Genomic DNA, 26,556 nt, shown 5'->3' with positions numbered 1-26,556 from the left:
TGGCACATCCCTCATAGCCCTCGAGATTCTGCCCACATTGCCAGTGCAGGACTGGCTCTGCAGCATGACCAAACCTGTCAGCTGCACCAGGCTGCTGCAAAACCCAGCAGCACTCCCCTGCTGAGTAGAGTAATCTAACCACCTTGAAAAACCTTCCCTTCATATCAGACCTTTGTTGGCTCAGCTGGTCACTGACTCTTGCACAGTCCAGCTGTGATGTTTTCTGTGTGTTCATGGTTATCAGGATAGGGTCAGCAAAGCTCCAGTACTAGACCTTTGTACAATTGATTTTGCTGCCTTTTTATAAACTGCTGTCACTGACTTCGTTAACCTAGACATTAATAAATCAAGTTGTGCTGACCACAATAAAGAGGAGTTGATTTAACTTGTTTTGTTGGTAAGTCGTAGATGATCTGGTCACCTGATAAAGGCTCATTTGTTCATATTTTGTTACAGTATCAAAACCATTATACAAACCTCCACTGTTTTCAGCTGTGAATTTTTCTTCACTGATCAAGCACCAAACTAATTCTTTTAGCACTGTTCATCTCCTACAATGGCCACTTTGGCAAGTGCCAGACTTCCAGTGCACACATCTTTTTCCACCAGGTCCTTTGTCCTGCCTTGCAGGTTGAGGACTCATCACCTTGTCTTTGATTCGTTAGACCAGACATGACTTTATCTGCTCTTATAAGGAAATTCTGTTACAAAATTGTCCTTAAACATAGGCATATAAATATAGTAAAAGTTTATGAATACATGTTTGACACTGCCTACCTTTTCATCTCTTTATTTCAACGTGGTCTAACAGAAGGTGTCCCTGTCCACAACGAGGGGGGGTTGACACTTGGTGATTATTTTAAAGTCCCTTCCAACCCAAACCATTCTATGATTTTATGTTTCTTTCTGCCTGCTTATGTTCTAGCCCTCAGTGGCCCTTTTCTATATAGCAAATAATGAAGAACAGTGTTCATCGTTATGGTGCTACACTGATCTGAGGCGATGTACCGGCTGTAAAACCCTTGCCAAACAGCCTTGTTCCCGGTGAGACACACTGCTTTGTGCTGTGGGACCTCCCTCACCGGCAGCTCTGGGCCAGGGAGCAGCAGCAGGAGCGCAGGGCTGGGGACGTGTGGGGACACATGAGCAGGGGCTGGCCGGGGCTGTGGGCTGCCCTTCTTCCTGGGCGGGCTGCATGTTGCTGTCCCACGCAGGAACAGGTAAATCATTCCCGAAGCAGAAATAACTTGAAAGTATCGGTCTGGGCAGGTCAATAGCTGGAAACGGAGTGGGAAATGCCGTCAGCAGTGCTGTTCTGCCACCTGGCGCTGGAGCACGGTCCCGGCTGGTGCCCGCGGCTGCCCTCGTGCTTCCCTTCTTCCCTCCTTCCCTCCCTCCCTCCCGCATGTCACCCAGCCCTGGGGACAGCCTGCCCCGAGAGCCTCTGCCGCCAGCAGCGCCGGCAGCACAGCCAGAGACCCGGGCCATGCATTCACCACGGAACTATAAAATCGTTCTTTAACCCTGAATGATTTTTACTACTTGTAGATATCATTCCCCTTTGCACAGGGCAGTCCTGGTGACTAAATTGTGTCCTAGAATGTGATAATTACTGGTTGCAAAGATGTGACTGCTACTTACCCATTATTTAGAGGCACGTGGGGTGATACTTGGGGCCGTCCTGTGCAAGGCCAGGAGCTGGACTTTGATGATCTTTGTGGGTCCCTTTGAACTCAGAAATTCCAACTATATTCCATGATTCTATTTCCATTTTTAATGCCTAAGTCTAAAAAGTACCAAATATGTACATTTATGATCTGATTAGGTGTGTTCTTAAGCCCTTCCTTACCCTAACGTTTCTATTTTGCATTTTAATATAATGCAGGTGTTTCTGTACTTGTAAACTGAGGCATGGCTTAGTCTGCTGCATGCATTAAAGATTTGGTTTTTAACTGCTTGGAAGTGGATTGTCCGTGAAGATTATAAATAATATTTGGCAGAAGGGACTGTTTTCCAGCTCTAAATAGATGCTGCTGAGAAATCTGTAGAAAGACTGTGTCTAAATACCTTATGCTTTAACTTACTTCGCTGCAGCTTCTTCCCCACACAGTTTCCCCATCCTGGAACCACTACTCCCACCTTGTGGGGTTGTACCAGGGTGCAACGGGCCCTTCTAGATAGAGTCTCTGCACTGAGATAGATACTGAGAACCTTGAGCAGAGCAGCAGCAAGCCAGTGCTGCTTCCCTGCAGGTCAGTGGGCATATGAAGAGCTTTCAAAGGCAACGTATGGAGCAAGCCTGTGCTCTGCACAAGTCATGCACAGTTTGCAGGCCACATACAGGCAACAGGGTCCAGGAAACAAAGGTTGCATATGCCAACCCAGAAATCTGGCCTGCCTGCAGAGCACGAGAATCCCAGCATAGATATCTGTCAATATTTATTTGGCCGTAAAATTCACACCTGGCTACCCTGAGAAGATTCCCCCTTCCCATTTTAATGCCTGCAAGCTTTATAGAGTAAAGCAAATCCACAGGCAAACACTGAGGCCTGACTGACATGTGAAGCAACTCTCAGGTAGTCAGATCCTCTGACAACCCAGCCTGAATGACGTTGATAAGCTGTGCTTTCAGGAGTTGCTAATACAGGTGACTGCCTTGTTCATGTGGGGCAGACCTGCTGGCAATTACACAGGCCAGGCAATTGGGAATGACAAGCAATTCTGGGTGTCATAGAAGAAGCCCCTTTTGGTGTCAGGGGTAAATTGCACTTCAAACGTTTATCTTTCTCTGCAGGAAATCAGAACTGACTGATCTCACTCAGAAACAAGCATGGGCTGACTGCTCACAGCACAAGCTGGCTGGTCTGGGCCAACAGCCCCACTGCTCCCAGTTCCATACGCAGTTTACCCAGCTGCCAGCTAACCTACAGAGTGGGAAAAGGAACAGCTAAGCCTGGCTTGTATACTGAGTTTCTCTCAGGTCGGATCATAGATAGCTAATGAATCATGATCTGTAGAACTTCATAAAGATACAGCCATCTTTGAAGCTCTTCTCATCAGGATGTAACTGTTATTATAGCTCCAGGACTTGGTATTTCAGAAAAAAAGTTCAGAATGATTTTAAAGTGAGGCTTATTCCTCAGACCTGACATGCTTCCTGCAAATCTCAAGCAACAAGGCAACAAAACATAAAGTTCTTAAATGAGGGATCATTTAAGGTGATAGAGAAAGCTCAAGTACTCAACACTTTCTGGCTTTGGTTTTCACAGACAGGCCTGCTCCCACAGCTCTGCATGTGCCAGTGTGCTCTGGAGAGGAGCAGCCATCAGGAGGAAACAATGTTGGGGTCTACTGAAAAACTGGATGTATTGAAGTCCATAGGGTGGTGATGGGACCAACACAGAGCTGTAGAAGTGGTTGTCCCACATGATTATGAGATAGCTAAAATATCATCCATGAAACAAACCATGTTTATCATGGAAGGGCTCTGATCACTGGACAAAGACCTTGGCTCTGAATAAAAAGAAGACTCAAGGAATTGGGGCTAGTTTGCTTCCACTGCAGTCCCCAGACAGATGAAGGTCCATTTCCCCTTGGAATTTAATCCTAAATACTTGCAGGACACAGGAATAACCAACATGGACTTGTCACAGGCAAATTAGACTTGACCACTTGATAATTCTGCATCTCACTGCTGACAGCAATGCAGATGAGGTGAGGGAGATGATGCAGCACATCCAGGTTTCAGACAACATCTCCCATAGCAGCTTTCCTTAGAAGCTGAGGTGTGTGGGCTGGAGGAAGTCAACAACTTAACATCCAACTGAGGGCCAGCAGATAGCAGAGAAAATATTCCAGGGGGCCAATACCAAGGGCACAGTGTTCTACCTTCTCCTGCTACTAACAGATAATGTAAATGAAAGGTCACGTGCAATACAGCTTGGAGTCTCAGGCTGGATATCAGGAAAAACTTAAGTGTAACAGATTACTCAAAGAAGCTCCATGATCTCCATCCTTTTAAGTGTTTCAAGACTTGATTAGAAAATAGAATACAGCTGACCTGGTCTAGTATTGCCCATAGCCCTACTTCATACTTGAGATGAGGTCTTAAGGGTCCTTCCACCAACACCTCTATGAACTGGTGTACGTGATTTCATTCCTGTCAGTAAAAACATTGGTATTTCAAACAAACTGCTTTTAATATGCAAAACACATGCATTTATTCATTACAGTCTGATGATTGTTATGGGTCCCTTCCCACTTGAGATATTCTACGATTCTTTCACTGCTTAGCTTAATTCCCAAGCCTCTGTGGGGAGCTTTGCACTCCTAGAACAAGCATCTGCTGTATATATGCAAACTTGTGACTTGTTCTCAGCCCAGCCCGTTAGCTGCATGATTCTGCTCCCAGGCCACTGAAGGCACCTTTTTCTCCTCTGTGTACTTTCATCACAGAGATCGACATGGCTGAATTTACTGTAGGGAACAGTTTACATCAGCAAATCCTTTCTTGTGCCACAACCATGAAACAGTATCTGCAGCGACAGACTGGGTTCTCTGCTTAGAAACGTACCTACAAAAAAAAAATCAGTTCCAGGTTGAAGGATTCTACATCTTTGCTATTTTCCTTCAGAAAAATATTCATGTAATTAAGATTTTTAAGGCTGCTACCCTCACTCTGAGGAACTCTAATTGTTAAGAGCAAAAGCATTTGGCAGAGGAACAGAGGTGTCAGAACATCTATCCATGATTCTATTGTGTCTGACAAAACAAACAACCTCCATCTCCAAATAGATCAGTGATGCCCTTTATTTTTCCCCTCTACCAATTGCCAATTAAAGAATTGCATTTAGGATCTGCTGATATTCCACACAACAGCTGCTGGTAAATTTCTGGCTGACTGTACAGACCAGCTTCTTAGAAGGCCAATGTGCTGTACAAGCGTGGCAGAAATGGAACAGGCAACCAGGATTAAATCACAGTTTAAGGGGGAGGGGAGAGGAATGCCTGCACTACAGCCTTGTGAGGAATTACCGGTCACGTTAGTTCTCCAAATCTACCCCCGGCCTAATTAAGCTGCATTTTTACTGTAAAGCAGGCAAACTGCCAGCCATGGTGAAGTGAAATCAGCTTTCCAGTAACTGCCAAGAGGAGCCCAAAAGCATGCTCATGTTTAAAACAGAAGCCTTTAGTAAGGGGGCTTGACAAGCTATGCTTTAACAGGGCTTGGACTAACATTAAAATACAACTCTTAATATAGCAATATGTAAGGTGCTTTAGGGTTTTTTAAGGTGTGGGTGTTTGTGTGGGTTTGTTTTGTTTTTTAATTTGCATCCTCTGAGCCTGATTTCATATTAATGTCAAGTATCACTATTTCCTTTTGAAATCACTGCAGTCTGTACAGACCATCCAGTCTTTTTTTCCCCTGTTTCTCTGTTCCAGGGCAGGCCAATCTGGGGCAAATACAAGTAATGTAGGGGTCTGATTCAGAGCAGTAGAGCCAGGCTCCTTATCACAAACTCATCTGTGTGTACACTGGATCAACAATGAACCTGTGCTATGACATTTGGTCCAACAGCAGACTGTATTTGCAGTTTTTTTAGTCAGGATTTGCTAGCCAACTACAAAGACCATATTAGTTCTTATGGAATTAGAAGCTCAGGCCATATGCCAATAAACAAATCCAATGGAAGCTGAAGCACGAGCAGTCACCCTCACTGCCATCCAAACACAAATGTCAATGCAGGGTTTCTAACTAACAGGCATTCCACAGGAGCACTATTACAAGGTCTTTGAGGAATCAAAAAATCGCTCATCCTACACATCACTGATCAGGCATAGTGCACAAGCTCTGATAACTGCTTAACTCCTCCTCCCCTCCCCCTTATAATTACTTAAATGACAGGGATTCAACTACCACAAGAACCCACTGCCATAGATTCAACAGAACTCTTCCAGATCAGACTCAGGAACAATGGCTGAATTGCTTGCTGTGCCAGTCCCTATATGCAAGAGCAGAACAAGTTTTAGGGGCTAGACAAATGAACCTTGTTCATTTGGATCCTAAGCCAAATATCAAACACATCCGTTTCCAAAACTTCTTTTGTCCTTGCATTGTTAGTAAGCATACATGCAAAACTGCTAATAGAGAGCCACAGTGAACACAAAGAAACCATGGTGCAAAATATCCCACTTAGAAGAAAAAAAATCTATGTCAACTGTTCCACTGCAGATGTTGGTTTAGAGGCTAGGAGAGATTTGATCACCACTCATAAAAAGAAATCAATATTTTTCCTTTTTAAAAGATGTTTCACCAACATTTCATTTTTGAAAGGCAGGTTTTTTTTCAGCAATTGAGCAATAGTCCACAGGATGAGAAGCAGCAAAAGCATTTTATTTGCTGTATTATTAGTGTCATTAGAAATATGGTAAAAAAACACGCAAGTCCACACAGAAAGGAAAGCTTAATAAAACCCAAAGACAACTGGAAAGGTGGTGGTGGTGGTGGTAGTGGTAGAGACTTAGCAGAGAAAATACTTTTTGAAGTCTTCCAAGTTTCTAGACAGCAACAGCTCTTTTTGGCCATCAGAGATGGTAAAAAATCTTCCTACTACTTTGCATCAGAGTGTCCTCCTCCACCCTTGTTGGACTGCTAGCTTCAAATCACTTAAATGTGTTGTGGAGTGTGAGAAGGGAACTAAACACAACATCAGGATCTCTTCGCATGAGATAACGCTTTCATGCAACTGTTCTGCACATGCAAAGGCATAAAACTTACTGAGCAAACACTATCTTCTCAAAAATCACTTCAAGTCATAACAACACTTCACTTGGTTTAATTCCTGTATTTTCCAAAAGGTGGTAGAAGTACTGCATTTTTTAAACAATAACATGCTTCTCCTCCTTCAAACAGAAAATATCTTTAATCTTTGCAACAGAATGATTTCTTTTCTCTGACACTGAAATGATGAGACAGTCTTAATTCATGAAGTAACAATTGTGTTTCTGAAGTTGCCACAACGATTATTTGTAAACATTATACCCACAACAGTAAGTACATTAAAATCCCACACTTCCACCTTAAAATAAACCACAAAGATTTGACATGAAATACATAAAAAGTTTATTATGTATGTACCCCATCTTCTTATCTGGAGGAGAAAATCTGAGGCAACAGTTTGGTGCAGTATAGAGAAGCAAAGCAATATACAGTAGCTGCACACAGCTTGATTGGTTTCAGACCACAACTAAATACTCTTACTATGACTGTTAGTACAGAAATGTTCTGTAATTAGAAAAAATGAGAAGTATTACTCTCATGCTGTACAGTCTTATGCTTCTTGGTTAGAAAAGAACAACTGATTGAGTTTGAATCTTTCGCGCCTGAACCTTGCACACCAACTTGTTCGGCTGTTGCCTCTGGAATGTTCAGCACAAAGGTTAAGCTCCAGACATAATTTAAGTGCTTTTCATGTGCAAACTGTTACTCGCTAAAGCTTTCAAAGTACATTTAATTACAGATATGAACACCCTGTAAAGATATGAGGATATGACAGCAGACCCAGAGGCCAATACAGATTCTTTAAGAGAAATGCTATGTTCCACTGCAGTAGTTCTAGTCCCTGATTAGGTCCTTCCAAAGAGGGGGCTTATTTCAATTGTAGGAGATAGACCACTCTTTAACAGAAGCATCATGGGATGTTGTTACCAGAGTATGTTCATCCAACCACGCCAAGCCGCTTACATGATGTAGTCTGTGAGCATCTGTATCGCAGTGCAAAGTAACAGAAAAGAATTAGGAATGCTGGGTTGACGAGGTAACTTCAGCACATTCCAAACATGATTTTTAGCTGCATTAAATACTAGTACTGGATTTTAAAAGTAACTACAAAAATAACGTAACAGAGGAATTCCAGCTAATGTGACTAGATAGAGATTAACATAAAGGCTAAATTGTTTTGGGAACATTCAAAGCCTGCTTACCATTAGTCTAAAAAACAGGAACAGTGTTGGATTCCAAGAACTACTAGCAACTTTCAAAAGTAGCTTGTTGAAGAAAACATACCTGGTATCTTGACTCTGGTCTCTGGATCACTCACAGTCCAAACATACACCATCATGTCCATGCCTCCAGAAGCAAAGTGTTCATTATCTGGTGACCACGCAATACAAACAACTTTTGCATGGTGTCCGTAAAAGACGTTATGTTCCTATTTGAAAATTCGGGAGACAAGGGTTATTCCAGTAGTTAAAGCTACTTCAGGAAATCACTAGCTTTCAATGTGCACCATCAGAACAAGCAAGACTCCAGACAATGTATATCTCAGGTGCAGATGGATACACTAAGCAAACCAACCAGTGGCTTCATTTTATGTGATTTATTTAAACACTTACTAGGCCAATAAAATACAAACCTTTTGTAAAAAGCCACTAGGATATTTTTCTATTAAAGCTTGATCTGTTATATGCATATGCAATTTAGAGGCGTCTAAAATAATCCCACAGATGTTTCTCAAGCCAAAATTCTTTCAATTTTTACTTAAAAAATGAAATGTTTTTTGTGGAATCCATCCTGCATTTTTATTTCAGAGCTGTTCAGTCAAAGCTTAAGGACTTTACAGACTGATACACATTGACTGCTTGGGCTGAAAAGTGGAAATTGCCCATTTTTTGGTTCTTGGTTAAAAGACAGGTTGGCAGATAAAGCAAGACTCCCTCTCCTAGCACATCCCTTTCATTGCTTAGTCCATGCCATGGTGTGCCAGAGTCAGCAGAATTTTATTGCCAAGTCTGCTTTATTTACTTCATTGAATTTTATTGTACTTCATGATTCTTATCAAACTGAGCCTGCGTTCTTGTCCATTTGACAAAAATGCACACAAATTCTCTAAAAGACATGGCATGTATTTTTTTTTTATTTCCTTTAAAAAACCCAAACTAGCAAACCAGTGGTTCTGCACACCCAAAGGAACTTTTTGTATTTAACTACTGCTCGTCTCTGGGAATCCAGCTCCCTCCCCTTTTTCAACTATGCATTTTTTATTAGGTGGGTTTCAGTGTTTTCCCAGCAGCCAACCTATGCTGCACATTTCCTCAACTATTCTTACGATCTGGAGGGTTCACACAGGCTGCTGTAAATGCTAATACTACCCCAAAATAGCAGGCAAACAGTGACAGAAACATCAAATTTACATCATTGATTTACAATTAAGCCTCAGCAGCTATAATGTTCTTCACCACAACCGTTTTAGACATGAGCTGTCAGTCAATTTGTTTTTAAACAAAGACAACTCTCGCTCCAACAATTCTTACCGCGTAGCCATCAGCGACACTAAAGACAGTGACAACTTTGTTTGCATCACAGACTGCAAGAAAGGCACCATCGTGAGAATATGCCAGGTCAGTAACAGGACCTTTAGCTTCCAAAGTCTTATCATCACTTTTCAAAGAGGTTCCTTGGATTGAATACAAATGGACATTCCCATCCTGCAAATTAATAGCAAAGAAGAAGAAACAGTAGAAAAATAATTTTACAATAGAAAGAGGAGTTTCTGGAACTTTTTACATTAAGTCTATCTGGTAGTGCTTCTGTTAAGAAGAACTTTAAATAACCTGTCACTTATGCTGGCTACAATCCACCAAGTGTGGAAATAGACCCATTTTCTAGAATTTGCTAACTTCAAGAATACACTGGGTAAAAACAATTTAGCAGTTTAAAACCAGCAAATACAAGAAAAGATTCAATTCAAAAAGAAGTGAAATAGACTCTAGATCACAATTGTGGCAGAACATGGGGAATGAAAGCCCAGGAACACCAAATACACGCAACTTACTTGATACAATACTGATGTTGCTACAAATTGTCACCTACTACTTCTCAACAGAACACACCTACTATTATTAAACGCTTCTGTTACTTGCTCCAGTGTTCAAAGTAGTACAGTTTTAGGAAGTGCAACCTTACCGCTCCTCCCACTGCAGCTGTACCTCCTGTGGGGTGAATGGCTACAGCTTCTGGCTCATAGCCAAGGTCATCAATTGCAAAACATTTTTTCTTATCTTTCATCAAGACAATCTGTAAGTAGAAAACCAGAAACTAAGACCCTTCTTTAAAGTACCAAATATAAAACTAAACTAAGCCACATTGCTTAGTCATAAATACAAATGCCCTCTGGTTGCTCAGAAATTTATTGTATTCTCACCTTAAGGGAACAGTTTAATTCTTAAAAAAAGCCTACATGTGGTGACTAACACATATAATAATGGAGTACTCATGTTCTAAATTATGCAGTGCAGGGCATCCTCCACTGCCTTCAGCTTTGCTTCACTTGGTTTGAACATGAAATAAACAAACCAGTATTTTTAGCAATGCTTACTCCCTTCCTGATTCACTGTTAAAGGGAGGGAGGCAGGACCAAATTAGTTGCAAGTTAATTCTGCAATGTTAAACTTTAAAGGCTATTTCCTATCCAGTTCTAGTCTATGGATAACTGGGATTAACTCACATGAAAACAGGTTTGGACAACACTATCAAATGTCCCAAGCACAAAACCAGCATCCATACAGAAAGCATAAATCATTAGAAGTTAATAATATTTCAGTACAAGAGAGCCTTGGTGCAATGTCTCTGGTTTTCTGTGATCTGCATACTAGTGGCAAGCAAGCTAGAACTGCTTATGCTGTACAACGGCATTAGTTAGTTAGTTGGATTAATTGCAAAAAAATAAAATGCAGGAGAAAAACATCCTTTTGCCAAAATCATGTCACTGAACAAATCTGGCAAGAGCATGAGTCTGACTGGTTTAACCTTCCAGCACAAAGCTGTATTGATAACAAATACAGATACATCCACACAAGGGATTTTCTGAAATTTAAATATATACATAAATATGAAATTTGTACAGGATGAAAAAAGACAAGGCTATCAAGTATCCTGCTGAATTATGTTCCCTACAGCTCTTATTAGGAAATTCTGCAGATGGGCAAGGTAACCCCACACTAAATATCTGTATGTTACCATATATGGCATTATTAACACAGCAATTGTTGATAATCCACAAGTTAATACTTACTTGTCCAATGCATAAAACTACAGTATAACCACCAGGACCCACAGCTAAACATTTTGGTTGAACATCCATTTTCACAGCATCCTGGCCACTGGAAGAAGACATGCCAAGGCAGAGAAACAGTAAGGACAAAGCAGAAAAAAATTATTCCATCTCTACTATTATTTAAAATTGCCTACTCAAATCATCACCCACTAATCATCAAGAACACGCATAATTTAATTTTTTAATCTACTAATCTGCAAAGTTTTCTATTGTTTGTTTAAAGCTTTACTGTCTTGATCAGGTAGTACACCTTTGAAACGAAAATTAATGTTGCAATACTATAGTTTAATTTTTAAACTAACTAGATTATCTTAACAGGATTCTTTAAATTTTTTTTTTGCTTAAATTCTGGTTTCCATGAAGAAATAGCTGTGTCCCACCCCTCCTAACCACATTTATCACCACTATCTCTGGATATTTATGAATCACAAAGCAGACACCTTTCCTACAGCCCCTAACTAAGTTGCTCAGTAAAAGATAGGTCTCCATCTAACCCGTGGAAGGGATAAAACAAATTGAAAAGCCTGGGATGCATTTCTCATTGTCAGAAAAAAAGCATAAGGTTGATACAGTAATGATGTCTACAGTTTCCATGGTAACATAAAACCTAAATAAACTCCAGCATAATTTTTTTTACCATATAAAATCAACAAAACTCTTGCTGTAAAACAATTATACTGCAATAAAAGGCAACATTTTAACTAACCTGTAATCCCTCTTGCTAAGGTTGGTATAGCGCACAGTGTCATCCATACTGCAGGTAACCAGCTGGTCCATTTCATCCACTGCCATTCTAGAAACCTGGTTTGTGTGGCCTTTCCCAGAAAAGCCATCATTCTCTCCAGTTTCAGAATCCCAATAATGTGCATAATAGAATTAAGGAACATTTGAAGATACTGGTGCAGTCAGATACCACACCATGAAAAGTTAAATAAGTGAGAGAACAGCCAAGGTTAGAAAGGACCTCTTGAGATTTAGTCCAACCTGCTGCTCAAACTGGTGTCAGCTACAACAGGCTGCAGGGTTCTGTAAAGTTTTGAGTATCTCTAGGGATGGAGACTTTACAAGCTCCATAGGCAGTCTCCTAATATCTATTAAGTGAGCCTCTGATGTTCTATAGTGAGCTAAATGACCTACCACAAACAGTAGCAAATACTGTAATAATTAGCATTAGGTCTGAGACTAGAAAATACTTTTTAAAGTATTTTAGTTTGAAGTCCTGCAACATTGGCTTTCCCTCATGTAACATGGTTACAGGTCTGCAAAGAAACAGGGCCTATATTTGTAAGAGTTTATGCCAACATGACACCATTTTAAAGGCAGGATGAAGGACTGTAGTTGTAATTTTAAGCTTCAGAATGCTGGAAATGTAACTTTCTGCATATTGTATCATAAGTGTAAAATATGTATTGCTATTTCTTGATGTTACAAGAGGCTAATTTATAGTCTTCTTGTTCCTCCATACTAACAAGCTACCTACCATGAAGAAGCAGCAACTGAAAATTAAGAGCTGGCTTATACTTAGCAGGAAAGTGTGAAGGCAACTAGAAAAACAGGTATTAGGGGAAAGCAAAATAAACTTCTTTAGACAAAATATTCACTTGTGTCCAAAAAACTTTGGGCTTTTTTTTCACCTCTCCTAATGAGCTCTTTAAGACTATAAGACTAAGAAGTATCACTATAATTCAAAGGATATTAATATGACCATCATTACTTCCAGAGTAAATATAGGACTTTCCACCATTTTTGTGCACCGTGAGACACTGAATTGATTTACTATGACCCTGTGAATGGGACATAAATAATTATTGATGAGCAATTTTTAACACATACATACACCTATTTGAGAAGAATTATAGGTTATTCAGAAAATAACATGCTATTCACAAGCATTAAAAGCCATCCAGTATAAAACCCACTATTTTACAGTGTAGTCATTTAACTGTTACAGCACTGCTATTGCCATGTCCTTGAAGAGAAACAGTAAGCATCATTAATGTCCTTATTAGCCTGATGGGCCAAAATACTTTTGTTGCCTTTTCATCACTGCTTTTCAGGCACTTTATGATTCAGGGAAGAGGACTAAATATGGTCATGTACCCACACCAACTTCCAGAATTATAGCAGTGATGGCAAAAATCTGGGACATTGTTTCTAGTTCATGTAAAAATGTAAGTTCCCGTGAGAAGAACTCTTGTGTCAGTGAACTCTTTAAATCTAAAATTAAAGTTCGATTGCATGGTAACCCTGGTCACCTTGTCCACAATACACTAGTTCTGGGAGAATGAGACATCATGGGTAGTTTTCTATCTATGCTGTATTTCTTTTCTCATCTCAAGAATGCTTAAAAAGCTGCAACAAAAGATAAGTTGATAACATTAATTAAAATGAAATAGTCTGTGTATTTGCACAAAGCACAGTCACACATGTAACATAGTAACTTCTTGATTCATATGACTTCAAGAAACAGTCATGCATAGCTTGTTTGGCAATGCTAATTTAACAAAGCTATTCTTCAATAGCTACTATTCCATCTTGACAACTTCAACCACTGAGTCATTTATTGCAGAAACTCATGCAGTAACAGAACTTACCTTTATGACACGTAAAGGCTTATCTGGATTGTTCTTGTCCAAATAATTGATATAGCCAGACAGAGAGACAGTCAGTAAGTGGTCTTTCTGCCACAAGCAACCCAGCTGCTGATCCAACACGTTTGATCCCATGTTAAAAGTATTTACAATAGAATTAGCACCAACATCCCAGATTTTAGCAGTTTTATCTCCAGAAGCAGAAAGCAACTGACTACTGTCAGGGCTCCAACTAATCTGTAAAAACAAATGTCACCACAAGACAGTAAATGCATTTATTAATCCAAGACTTTGCAGTTTATGAGCTGGGTAATGAAACACTACGGATCATTTGCACAAATGAAGTAATACTTACAGCATAAATACCTCCATCATGTGCTTTGCCTCCACCAAGAGCACACACTTTCTCTCCAGTCTTCCCATCATAGACAAAAATCTTAAAAGACCACAAAGACATACAACTTAAAGGGAAAAGCAGTAATAGAAAAACCCCCAAGATAGTGTCTGATACTTTCATATACTAGACTCCTTTTTAGGGAGAGGCACAAGCTACGCTGCATTGAATAATTGAGACTAAATGATTGAGATGAAAATTGTAAATAATCATAGCAAATCCCCTGTACATTGGATCCAGACAATTGAAATTCTGGAAGATGTTACAGTTTTGACTCCTGCTGTGATGGCAGCTGCTTAGCACTGCTGTCATGGGAGTCTGCCCTCCGAGAAGGACAAGCTACCTGTGGTAACAGTATCATTGTCAACCTGCCCTTATCAGTAGGGAGCACACATGGAGCTATGTTGCTATCTACGAATTCACTATTTGCTAGACATCCCCGGATCATAATGACATACATATTCCAAAAGTCCAACGTGTTCCTGCCAAAATAACCCGTAAGAGAATGCTAGGGAAATGGAATGGGGGAAAAAATCTGAGTAAGAATAGTCTGGTTATTACCAGTTATCAATTATTACAGATTTACAGGAGGATAGTTAAAAGTTTAAACCAGTCATTTTTTGGCATAAAAAAAGAAGCAACGTGGATTTTACATTACTAATCCTATTCCCAAAATGCACAAGAAAAACTTCTCATGCTAAAATCACTACAAAAGGAGTTCCCTGGTTTTTACCTGCCCATCTGCACTAGCTGTAGCAAATCTGTTCCCATCAGGAGAAAACCTCACACAGTTCACAAACCGTGTATGGTCCTGTAGGAAAAAAGTAAGAATCAGAAAACAAAATAAGAACAGACTGTTTTACATAGAAGACAACGTAGTAACAAAGAAGTTCTCTTATATGTGAACCATAAATTAGCTGTGTAGGAGATGCTTGCTGTAGAGAATTGCTATGAGGCATGTTTAGCCTCTATCTGAAGAGAATCATGGGGATCAAGAACAGTCCAGGGAAGACACTGTGACCTCATTACTGATGTAGTTAAAACTCAGTGCATACCAGAAGAACGAGTACCCAGTTTCAGGGATAAGTAGTAAAAAAAGTCAGATGCAACCTACATGCAAACACAAGATTCTTCCCCACAGGTCATTAAATTCTTCTGCAGCGCTCTCCAGATTTCAACTCTTGCTTCATTGCGCAGTGAGTTTTATACACAGAAGAGTATTTTATCCTTCTTATTCCAAAAAAAAAACCACAGGCATGAGGAATAAGTTACTATTTTACTGAAATTCCATTTCTGGGAGACTGCATTAGTGGTAGTTCTGTGAAGTAATGAGGCAAGACTGATGTATGCTCCCCAAATAGACTATTTACAAGTAGGAGACTATTCAAACCATGCAAACTAGAAAACACACATTAAATAGGGAAACACCACAATGAGGCCAAAGCTCCCATGCAGAGAGATTTGGAAGACTATTTTTAGTATTGTGGAAGGCAGGTTCTAACCTACTTTCTTCAACTATACTTTTTTTCCCCCCTCAATGATACTGCAGGCTCTAATCTAAACCATATAACAGCCTATACCAGAATCCCATGTATCAACCCAAATATCACTTTAAAAGGAAGACTGCATCACATACCAGTCTAAGCAGCACTGGTAAGCAATTCGGACTTCAGAGTTCCAAAAGAACCAGCTTAGCAAAATGCAAGTATCAGCTTAAGTACAGAAATATATTAGGCAACTACATCATTTCATTGGATCGCAGAGCTCAAAACAATTCCTTTTCTAGAACTGGAATGGCATCCTTACTGAAGTTATCATATGAAGACTACTCAAGGCTTATATGTAAGAAAATAAAAGGCCTACTACACTGTTTTTAAAACTAAAATACAAAATAAAAATTTTTAATCTACTACTGCGATAATCTCCAGTATCTTTGCAATACTTTTTTTTGAAGCAAGAGACCTCCTGCCATTAAAACAGCTGCAGAAGCTTGTGGATTTTTGTTTTCTTTGGCCTTAAGCAACAAGGGATACTTTAACTGTGGTAGTTCCAGCCTTTGTTTCATTTAAGAGATTGTAACAAATACAACAAGAAACAAAGTTAAAAGGAATGTAGAAACAGAAAACTGACCACACAAGTCATTACATACCCATTCCATGTGGTAGAAATTAAGTTATGCTTTCAAACATCTACACTCACCCTTTCTAAGTGGGCCTGGGATTTCAGATTTGAGCACTTGTTATCAGATTGGAAAATTCCATTAAAATCACCACATTTCTTGAATCATGCACCTTGGAAAGTATTAAAAAATTCTACATGTCTGCACTGAGAAACAGAACTCTGAAAGCATCAATAGGGCCATTAAAACATCCTACTTCACCCCTTCCATAACTTAGTAAGTGACAAAGAAAAAAGAATACTGGAAAAAGTGCTTCAGGTTCTCTTTTTAACCAGTCATTTATTTCAGTTTTCTTGGCCTGAGTTGAGCTTTTGGTTATACATGATTTTAAGAAAGCCACTTGACACCATCTATGCCTCAAAAGGGGGCACTGAGAACTTTTGTTATAACAGCTAGTTGCGACAAGAACTGCTGCACAGTTTAACAGAGCCACATCTAAACTTAAACTCACACTTAGTGTAAACTTGAACTTGAATGGCGGTCCCTCAAAGAAAGCAGCACAGTTGTCATCACTGCCAGTTGCCAGACGATATGGTCTCGTTTGTTTAATGTCCACGCTATTGATCACTTTATTGTGCCCAGTAATCTCGCCAACAGAAGAGCCACTATCCCACAGGAACACTGCTCCGAATCTAGTTAGGAAAGCACACAATAACTACAATTCATAAAAGTTACATGCGGATTAACTCCTTGAACATCTGCAATCTGCAGATTTGAGTGCACTCAAAGAAAAGAAATCAGGTCATCTCATTAAATCTCATGCAAGCGCATCATAGTTCCCTGAAGGCTATTTGAGATCTTTCTGGTGAGAGAATCTAATCCTCAACAGGAGACGTTTGCTGAAGGGGACAAACAATCAAGTTTTGCATACAAAGCTTCTAATGTTCAGAGATACAATGTATATTCCTCGCTAAGACTGTTAGCTTATAAAAGAAAGCAGTAAATTATTCCATCTGCCTAGCCACTACACAGAATGCAGAAAGCTAGGATAACAATGACACAGAATCACAGTTATCTATCTGGCTATTTAGCCTAGATTGGGTAGCATCACTTTACAAATATTACTACTTAAAGGTTTAAGGAAGAAGAGTTTTAAAAGCATTTTTGACAGTTCTTACTCTAAATCACCTTAAAAACACCCTGGTATAATCAATACAGAGGCACTGAACTGCCAGAGCATTGCTATTTGAAAGGCCTTTAGAATCTCTTCAACAGTATTCTAGACTGAAAGCACATCCACCTAACAGGAAGCTGGCCAAGTTTTTGAAGGAGGAGAGCTAACTCACATTGTATCTACCCAGAAGCAGATGGGGCAGAGGGAGTAATGGAGGACAAAAAAAAAAAAATCTTTTTCAAAGACACAGTACTTGACAGGGATTAAAAAATGGTGCAGGGAATCAGTGAACAGGACCACACGATGCTCTTCAGTCCTTTAGGCAGAAGACTACCTGGTCTGGACTCCACCTTCAAGTTCTGACAGTCCTTGAACATTAAAGGGAGGACACAAACCTGAATGGGCATCTCATTTAATCAGATAAATGACAACTGCTTGTGATTTCATTTAACTACCACAATAAGGCCTAAAAATATAGACATGTTGCCAAAGGAGAAAATTCAGATACTTTTGTTTTTAAACTTCTCTTCAATCAATTGAATAAGACCACGAGTCCAATAAGTGAAGGAAGAGGGGAAAAAACCCTTGTGTTTTCTCCTTCCTACCCTATCAGAATTTGACAAAAAAATCCACCAAACAGCTATCCTTGAACGCAATACCCACCTACCTCTAAGAAACAAGTCCCATACAATTTTTAAACTACGCAATAGTAACAGAACTGTATTTTCCAACTAATTTACAGCTGTCAAACACTGCATAGAGAATTTTGTTGCAGAACAGCATAACTTGAAGTCTAGACAGGGAAAAAGCAATGATTACCTTCCACTGAAGAATTAAAAGCTTTCTGCAAGGAACTTGCTTTGTTAGAATACAGAGGTTTACAGTAAATGTATGTATCTATATATAAACACACACACACAAGAATTACTCACTTTTCCCTTCCTTCTCCAACCACAGCAATTCTCTTGCTGTCTTCAGTCCATGCAAGGTCCTTTATTTTTCCTGCAAATGGCTGATACTCATACTTCAGTAGGTGCTCCTTTTGTGTAGTATCCCAGATTCTCAGCTTTCCAGAGACATCTGCCGTAATAAAACAAAATATAACTATTGTTCCAGCATGACTCAGTCACATGACTCAATCTGCCAGAGTACAGATTTTCAGCTACACTGAACATTTGTACTAGGGACCTACTACTTTACCCTATTACAACTACTACAAATCACTTGATTTAGGAATGCTGAAGGCTATATCCATTTCACCAAATTGGGTTTTTAACCAGATATTACGATTCAAGACATGCAGCACCAAATACAACACACAGAGAAAACACTTGCAGACACATGAAAAAACTGCACAGTAAGAGTAGGAACTTTAATGTTGTCAGCTGGTATGTGTTTAGTATCACAAAGAACAAGCCAGCCCAGCCCCCCTGCCCAGCAGCTACAAGACAGCTCACTGACCCTTCACTGGCAAGTAGGAGACCCTACATCTACAAGAAGGGAATAGTCCAGTGGACAGTGGTTGATGCACTACAATTTGTACCTTCAAAGGAGACCTGTTTTGCATACAAATACCAGGCATATGTAGAAGTACTAAGAGATTTCTGTCCACAGAACTCAATTCATGCACCCCCATCAGTGTACTTTTTCTATACAGAAGCATGTACACACTTAATGGTGCGTGTGGATGCCTGCACTATCTGGAATACTACACAGGAATGCAACAGAATATTCAGGAACAGTAATGTCAAAAGCAGCATACACAGCACAAGCAGTTAACAATTTAAGACTTAAGATAATGAAAGCTCCTGGCTCACTGTTTCCACTCAGTATTGTACAACCCAAGAGCTATTCAGAGCAATTACTGTGCTGCAGTATTGTAACCAGAGGAATTGTTCTACACACAGACAAATTTACAGATCTCTAATGAAACCCACACAGCAAAGTCTGTGTGTATTGTACCCTTCAAAAAAGCCACTGTTTTAGACTAAACCACATGCTAAAATATGCATCTTTCACCTCAGCAGAATGCTTAAATTCTGTTCACCATTTATTGGTGCATCTTTACAGTTCAATTTAAACATACAGCAACCCTGCATTTTTGGGACCTGGTCATAGACTGATCTTATGCTAAAAGGACAGATTCAGAATTTTATAGAAACAATTTGTTATTGAAGCAGAATTTTAATGCAGACTTTAAAATTGAATTGTTTTCTCCATCTATTAATAGATGAGACACAGAGCTTTAACTTTGCAGTATCTCCCATTACTACATCTGCTATGACTGCAATAAGAGGAATTACCATAAAAGCCAAAAGCATATTGCTAAAGGTCTGTCTCATGAAGCACATGAAGTATTAATGCAGTCTGCATGGCTAATGCAGATTTATAGATAGAGAAATGAATCTTATGTGTTATACTTAGAAACAGCTTAAACAGCTTGGTCATCTATCTTCAGACCCCATGCTCAGCAGTATCACAAAACTATTTATAAATGACATACGGAAGACACTTTTTAAGGGAAATTTTGCAACCTAAACTCTTTCACTTGGGTATGACAAAAATTCTGAGAAAAATCAACCAAATACTTCCCTAGCACAGTATCTATTACTGTTCTCTTACAAAGGACTAGAAATCTAAAAGACTACAAGAACAAATTAGATAGTTATTATGAGGATTAAGTGCTGCATAAACCTAGAGCACCAAGTTTGTAGAATACAGAAGAGGGTATTCAATTTGACACATGGTCCACACAAAAGACTGAGCCAAGAAATCCTGGCTGTGGTCCCTTTCAGACAAGAATGTGAGAAAAAGAGGAAAAAAAAAAAAAAGAAAAAAAAGCTGTGCTATCAGTGTTCTTAAAGGTTCCCTAGTACTCCAAAAATACTTAATATAGCTTTCTGATATGAAGGAAACCAAGAAGGACAGAACATTTTACATTTTAAAAATACAGTTCCCTTGAAATTACTGCAAGAGAAACTCCCATTCTACTAAGACCTTTGCAGGAAACTGTGCTCCCTTTCTAAGGAGCTCATATTCAGAATGTTTTGTTTTCAGATATATTACTTAGAAAATATATCTGTATTTGGGCACATTACTTGCTTCTGAAGCATTTCTAACTGAAAATGGCAAGCACTTTTTAAAAAATCCATATATTAGCTGCAAATCTTTGTAAGAAATACAAGTTATAGTATTGTATTTATCAATATTTTTCACTGTATACTAGTCCTCCTGAAAAAAATATCAATTATTAGATGCTAGCTTCTATTAACTGGGGTTTGTTTAGTTCTTCGCTAGTCAAAAACTGCTGTAATACAGGAAATTCACACTGTAAAAATTTATGTTGCACATCCTCAGACTACTGATTCATATGCATTATATGGAAACTGAAACTGAGCCTCTTTCCCTGCTAACTTGCCAGGAAAAGCTTTTTTGGTTCAGGTTAAAGGGTAACAAAAGTCATAAATGTTGCCGAGTTTGGTCAGGAAGAAGGGAAAAGAAAGGAATACACACTGTTTTAGACTCCCTCCCCTGCACAAAAAATATCAAAGTTTATTAACATCACAAACAACAGTCCTGTATTTCAGAAATAACTTTTCACTCTGCTGCATTTACACAAGTCTTCATCACACTAAGTATTCAGGGTTCCTTTCCAGGTTGTTTTAAATCGAAATAATACATTTTAAAAAGACCAAGAATGTCACTAAACTCACTGCCTAAGGAAGAGGTTAGAGGAATAACAACAGAAATCATTCCTCCTTCAGAGATGTGCACATAATTCCACCAAAGCACATCACATTGACTGCATATTCCATACACACACGTGAAGTGTTACTACTGTTTTTCCAGTAACTTTAAGAGCTCTGTCCACACATCTCATACACATGGATGCTTTACCTCCGGATGCTATGTAGAATCCACTGGGAGCATACTTGGCAACTACAACCTGGTGGGCATGCTCAGTGTAGATGTCAGCAATTGCAGGATTCTATTTTAAAGGGAAAAAAAAAGGTACAAAGTTGTATTTCCTCCTTTTCAAAGGAATAAAATCAGAAATTCAAAGATAAAATCATAATATCTCCCTGCACTTCCCACTCTTACACCCTTCCTTCCAGCTTAAATTGAGCAATTGTCTAAAAGTGAGAAGTGCAGTACACATTGCAGAACACTGCTGAGACCACTGGAGCAACACACTACTTTCTAACAACTGGCACAAAAAAAGAGATTTCCTCTTAAGGAAGCCTGAAGTGCTGGGACCCTTTCTTCTCCAATACCTGCTAAATAATAGAAAAACACTCTCCAAAATAACAGGCCAAGCATTTTTTAGGGCTAGCCCAAGAATAAAGCAGTTACCCAAGTAGAATACTAAATATGAGCTGTGCTTTGCAGCACACATCTAAAGTTCTACTGTAGTCAAGTATGAAACTTGAGCCTGCAGTTAAACATCACCATGTACCCAAAATCACTCAATAACCAATGAGGTGTGCTAGGCTTGTTCTTTCTTGACAATTGCAATCTGCTTAAAAAGCCAGCAGACCAGAACAGGAAAAGGTGTTTTCCCTTGTATCAAGAGTTATACAGGAATTCTGAAAAAAATTCACTGCCACTCCATCATAATTTTATCTCTTTAGTCTTAACTACATTTTCAGATGCTTCAGGTTGGACAATAAAATGAACTCAGTGTCTCAGCAGATCAGTATTGTTACACAATAGAAGTGCCACACAAATCAAAAAAAGGATGACATCAAGGCAAAAAACTGCTTTCAAATTAATTATATAAATGTAATTCTGCATTCCTCCCAATTATAGTGTATATATGCCATAACAGTAATGCACTACTCTTTAGAAATGTTTTTCTACCATTTAACAGGCTTCTTCCAGCTCCAGAAACTTGACTCATATGATCAAAACAAAATTGCATTTTAACTGCTATAATTAATACAGATTTATTCAATCGAACCAGAAAACCACCTGATGTTATGGTATGACTCAGCCATCCAATCAGGAAAAACTAAAACACCCGCTCTGTGTTAGAGAGCAGTCTCCTGCTCACAAGAGTTCTTGCTGTTGCAGTACTGTTACATCTCTGGAGACAGAATACTGCTTGCTCATGCAAAAAGGAGCTCTTTTTCATTCCTGCTTTTAGGCATTGCTTGAGTGCATTATAGCCCTACTTAAGTCACAACCATCTGCACTTACAGCATGCATCCCTCTTCATTTTGTGCCCAACTGGATTTCATCTGAGCAAGATAATGTTTTCCCTATTCTACATCTGCATCACCTACATGTTCAGGAAGCTCAAATCCCCCCGCCATGCTGTTATTGATGGCATACATAAATAGGTGCTACTTTACAGCAAGAATCTCCAAGAGTCTGGGAAACTAAGCTGAGAGACTAACTTAAAGGGTTAAATGGAAGATAGAGTCCCAAATTTAAGATATGGTAAATAGACTCCAGAAACCAGGTAATAAGGTAGAGCTGTCAAACTGTACATTATTTATTTGATAGTATTATTTCTGCTTGTAAAGTCAGTTTTTCTAACTTGCATGTTGTTCACATCAAGCCCAAACCCCAAAAAACACTTCTAAAAAGATATTTCAGGAGAAAATTATAGTGTGAGCTGGGACAAATGTAGTACCTAGATTAAACCAGCAGTGAGCTTATGTGGCTTATTTCAAACACTGAAACCAGAGCCACATATGAAAGTGAGCAGTTTCAGTTCCAAGCTTCAAAGTAGTCTTAGACCCATGAAAATAAAATATTAATGAAGTATGAAACCTTAAAAATATCACTAGTCTTTCTCACAGTGCTTTTCCAGCACTGCTCCAGAACTACTTGTTAAAGGAAGTCTCTAGATCATGCTCAAAGATCAAGCATTAACCCTGAATGCTATATTCATCTGATTAGCTAATGCTAGATAGGTTTAGACTTAAGGAGAAAGGTGATCACTGCATTTTGATGACCTGTTGTTTTTTTTTTTTTTAATTAGAGCACAACCATTCCACTGGAGAACTGTTCATGGAGGGAGTACACAAACCCCCCAGCACTTAATTTGGTTGTTGCAAACTTTTAGAGAGGCTTCTATATCATTCAGAAACTGCATAGTTCTTAACTAAGAGTGGACACACTTGCACATCAGGTTACAAACTGCAACATTCTCCAGCACAAAAGCCACGGCACAGGTTTAGGTCAGTTTTTGTGTTATTGCTACAGTATATTCTGTAGTCACCTGTCAATTATTAACAGTAGCAAACTCGCCTTGTCAGTTGGATAAGTCTGCGTATCAGCATGAATTGCACCATAAAACTGAAGGAGTCGTGACTTCTATTCTCACCTTTCCTTGGGAGTTTAAACAGTTTAAATTTGAATTCCCACAATCCCACCTTGCCTGTTCTCAGGTCACCATGTGCCCTATGCCCCGCAGCTCATGCTGGGGCTCACGTTTGGACTGGGCTAATGTTTAGTGAGCTGATTAAGGTAAAGCAAATTGCTTTCTTCCAATTTAACCTCCAAATCAGGGTCAGAAGAGCATTAATGACAGTGCAAGGGAGGAGGTCAGCATTCATGACTTGGGCAGAAACTGTAATGTAAGCAGAGTGGCTTTTCCCTCTTCTCTCATCACACTGTGTGCCATTACAGGCTTTAACTGGGGCTTCTGGTTTCAGAAACTTGAACTTTTCTTGATACCAAGAGCAAAACACTATTACAAAGACATTAAACGGGCATACTGAAACCAGAGTGCAAGATTATTTTTGGTTTTAAGTGGATAAATTTGAACTGATAGCAATCAAGAAATCCGCAAGGAATTTAGTTATTAGTAGCACTTTTCTATTACTACATGACAGTGAAGAAATGTCTGAATAGAGTGGGGGTGATGAGGTAAAAGGGGAACAGCTCAGTTTACAAAGGTGATTTAGAGAAGCAGCCATAAACAAATCCATTGTTGTGGAGACCTAAAAATTCCAGAGCTATGTCCTCCCCCTCCCCCCGCAGCCCTTCCTGCTGCAGGCCAAATCTGCAGTAGGAAAGTAAATCTAGGGGAGAATTTGATTTCTAAAGAATAAACAACCACTTAGAAGAAATTTATTTTTTAAAAACCAGTAGTAAGACAATGGCCTAAACATGCAATGTTTCCTCCATGCTTTTAAAAGGGATGCCATCTTTGAAATGAAATCTTTCAAATAACTCTTACCATTTCTCTAGTTAGCATCAGAGAAAAAAAACAAACCCAAACCTCCACACTACTGAAAACATTAACTGGGGCATTCTAATATTTAATCAATGAGCAAAATCCCCTGTGAGCAGGGCTGAGAACTTGCATCCAGCTTGTTATGGAATCCAGCAACTCATAACTGGTCTGATTCCTTGAGCTGGGGCTGGGTGGGGGGAAAGAAGCTGAAGAATAATTCGTTTAAAGATACGGGTTTGCAAGTATTTACATGCTTCTCCGACAGGCTAAGGGCCCAAAACAGCAAAGAAGGAAGAGCTCATTTATTAGGCAAACACAGCACTCAACTTCATAATAGTGATACCTAAGAAGATAAACAGGGCCAACCAGAATATACTAGTCTCTCGTCTCTTAAGTCCTATGCGAAGAGGGAAAGAATTGCACATTTTACCGAGATTTTCTACATGTTTTTACTGTCACTGCCTATGGTTTTATGCCTGAGTCATGCACTCTACTTATTCTCCTGCTGCTGATCAGGGATCTGTGACCGCGATTGAAATCGCCAAGACTGAATGAAGCACAGGCTGTTAAAGGAGGGGCAGGAAGAGAAAATGAAACTTAGCGAAAGCTTTACACTAGAAAACAAAATAAATCAAGATACATTACATCAATGTTTCTGATGACGACACATTTTCCATTGGTATAAAGAAAATTGTTGCCCTTAGGATCACCTCCAATAATTTTGGAAACGCCTCGTTCAACCTGTGGAAGGCTGGCGAACACTTTTTCTACGAAAAATAAAGGGAGAAATGGGATAAAAGGAAAATAAATAATAATTTTTTAAAAAAATCAAAATAAAAGGAAGGCGCTTATTGCCTCCGCGCTACGGGCACACGCCCTGCCCTGACGGCGGCAGCCACCGTCACTTGTTGCTGTCAGGGGGCTGCGAGGCAGCGCCGGCTCCGCGCCATCCCGCGGGGCCGCACGAGGGTCCGCAGCCCGCGGGGCTCCCCGTCCCCATCCCCGCCCGGAACCTCGCCGCCCCGGCGCGCCCGCCAGCTTACTGATCTCGTACGGCATCTTCGCCCACTTGTTACGGCGGCGGCAGGCACGGGCAGGGAAGGGCAGCGGGCGCGGCCGGGCCGGGCTCTGTCGCTCCGCTGCCGCCGCTCAGCCCCGCTCGGCCCCGCGGCGCGAACCAGGAAGCGCCCGCGCCGCGCGCCGCTCTCCGCTGCCTTTGACCATATATAGTCAACTCTGCTCGCGCCGCGCCGCTCCCCGCCAGCCCGCGCCGCGCGCCCTCCCCCGGAAATGCCGTGGGCTCGGCCGGGCCCGGCGGGGCCGCGCTGGGGCGGCCTCGGAGGCGGCCCCGCCCCGCGGGGAGCTGCGCGCAGGGCGGGCCGGGCCGGGGCCGGGGCCGGGGCCGGGCGGGCGCCACACGGCGGCTCTGACCGGCCTCGGCCGCGCCGCGCGTGCGCGGGGCCGCTCCCGCCGTGGCGCTCCCGGGTGCGTGCGCGGGGCGCTGCGTGCGCGTGCGCGGCGGCGGGGCCGCGGCGGGCGGGGCTGCGCGCACCGGCACCGCCCTGCCACGGGAATGCCGGGCGGGCAGGGGGACATCCGCGGGGAGCCCGGGAATGCCGGGCGGGCAGGGGGCACATCCGCGGGGAGCCCGGGGATGCCGGGCGGGCAGGGGGACATCCGCGGGGAGCCCGGGAATGCCGGGCGGGCAGGGGGACATCCGCGGGGAGCCCGGGAATGCCGGGCGGGCAGGGGGCACATCCGCGGGGAGCCCGGGAATGCCGGGCGGGCAGGGGGTACATCCGCGGGGAGCCCGGGAATGCCGGGCGGGCAGGGGGCACATCCGCGGGGAGCCCGGGGATGACGGGAGGGCAGGCGGCACATCCGCGGGGAGCCCGGGGATGCCGGGCGGGCAGGCGGCACATCCGCGGGGAGCCCGGGAATGCCGGGCGGGCAGGGGGCACATCCGCGGGGAGCC

The 26,556-nt window shown here is 41.0% G+C and overlaps 1 protein-coding gene across 1 annotated transcript; it reads right to left on the bottom strand.

Moving 5' to 3' along the window:
• Positions 1-6,373: 6,373 nt before the first annotated feature.
• Positions 6,374-25,872, bottom strand: WDR1 (WD repeat domain 1). Its single transcript, XM_069014446.1, has 15 exons — positions 25,625-25,872; positions 25,227-25,348; positions 21,290-21,380; positions 18,325-18,472; positions 16,730-16,910; positions 14,833-14,910; positions 14,061-14,141; positions 13,709-13,942; positions 12,811-12,898; positions 11,821-11,977; positions 11,073-11,160; positions 9,965-10,075; positions 9,313-9,486; positions 8,066-8,210; positions 6,374-7,764 (listed from the first exon to the last, which is right to left on the bottom strand). The coding sequence occupies exons 1-15, from the start codon at positions 25,638-25,640 to the stop codon at positions 7,655-7,657; spliced, it is 1,824 nt and encodes a 607-aa protein (XP_068870547.1). The 5' UTR covers positions 25,641-25,872; the 3' UTR covers positions 6,374-7,654.
• Positions 25,873-26,556: the final 684 nt, after the last annotated feature.

This window comes from Aphelocoma coerulescens, chromosome 4, assembly GCF_041296385.1.
Source record: "Aphelocoma coerulescens isolate FSJ_1873_10779 chromosome 4, UR_Acoe_1.0, whole genome shotgun sequence".
Lineage (NCBI taxonomy): Eukaryota > Metazoa > Chordata > Aves > Passeriformes > Corvidae > Aphelocoma > Aphelocoma coerulescens.
Note: the sequence above shows the minus strand (reverse complement) of the source record. Positions and strands in the feature narration are given on the sequence as shown.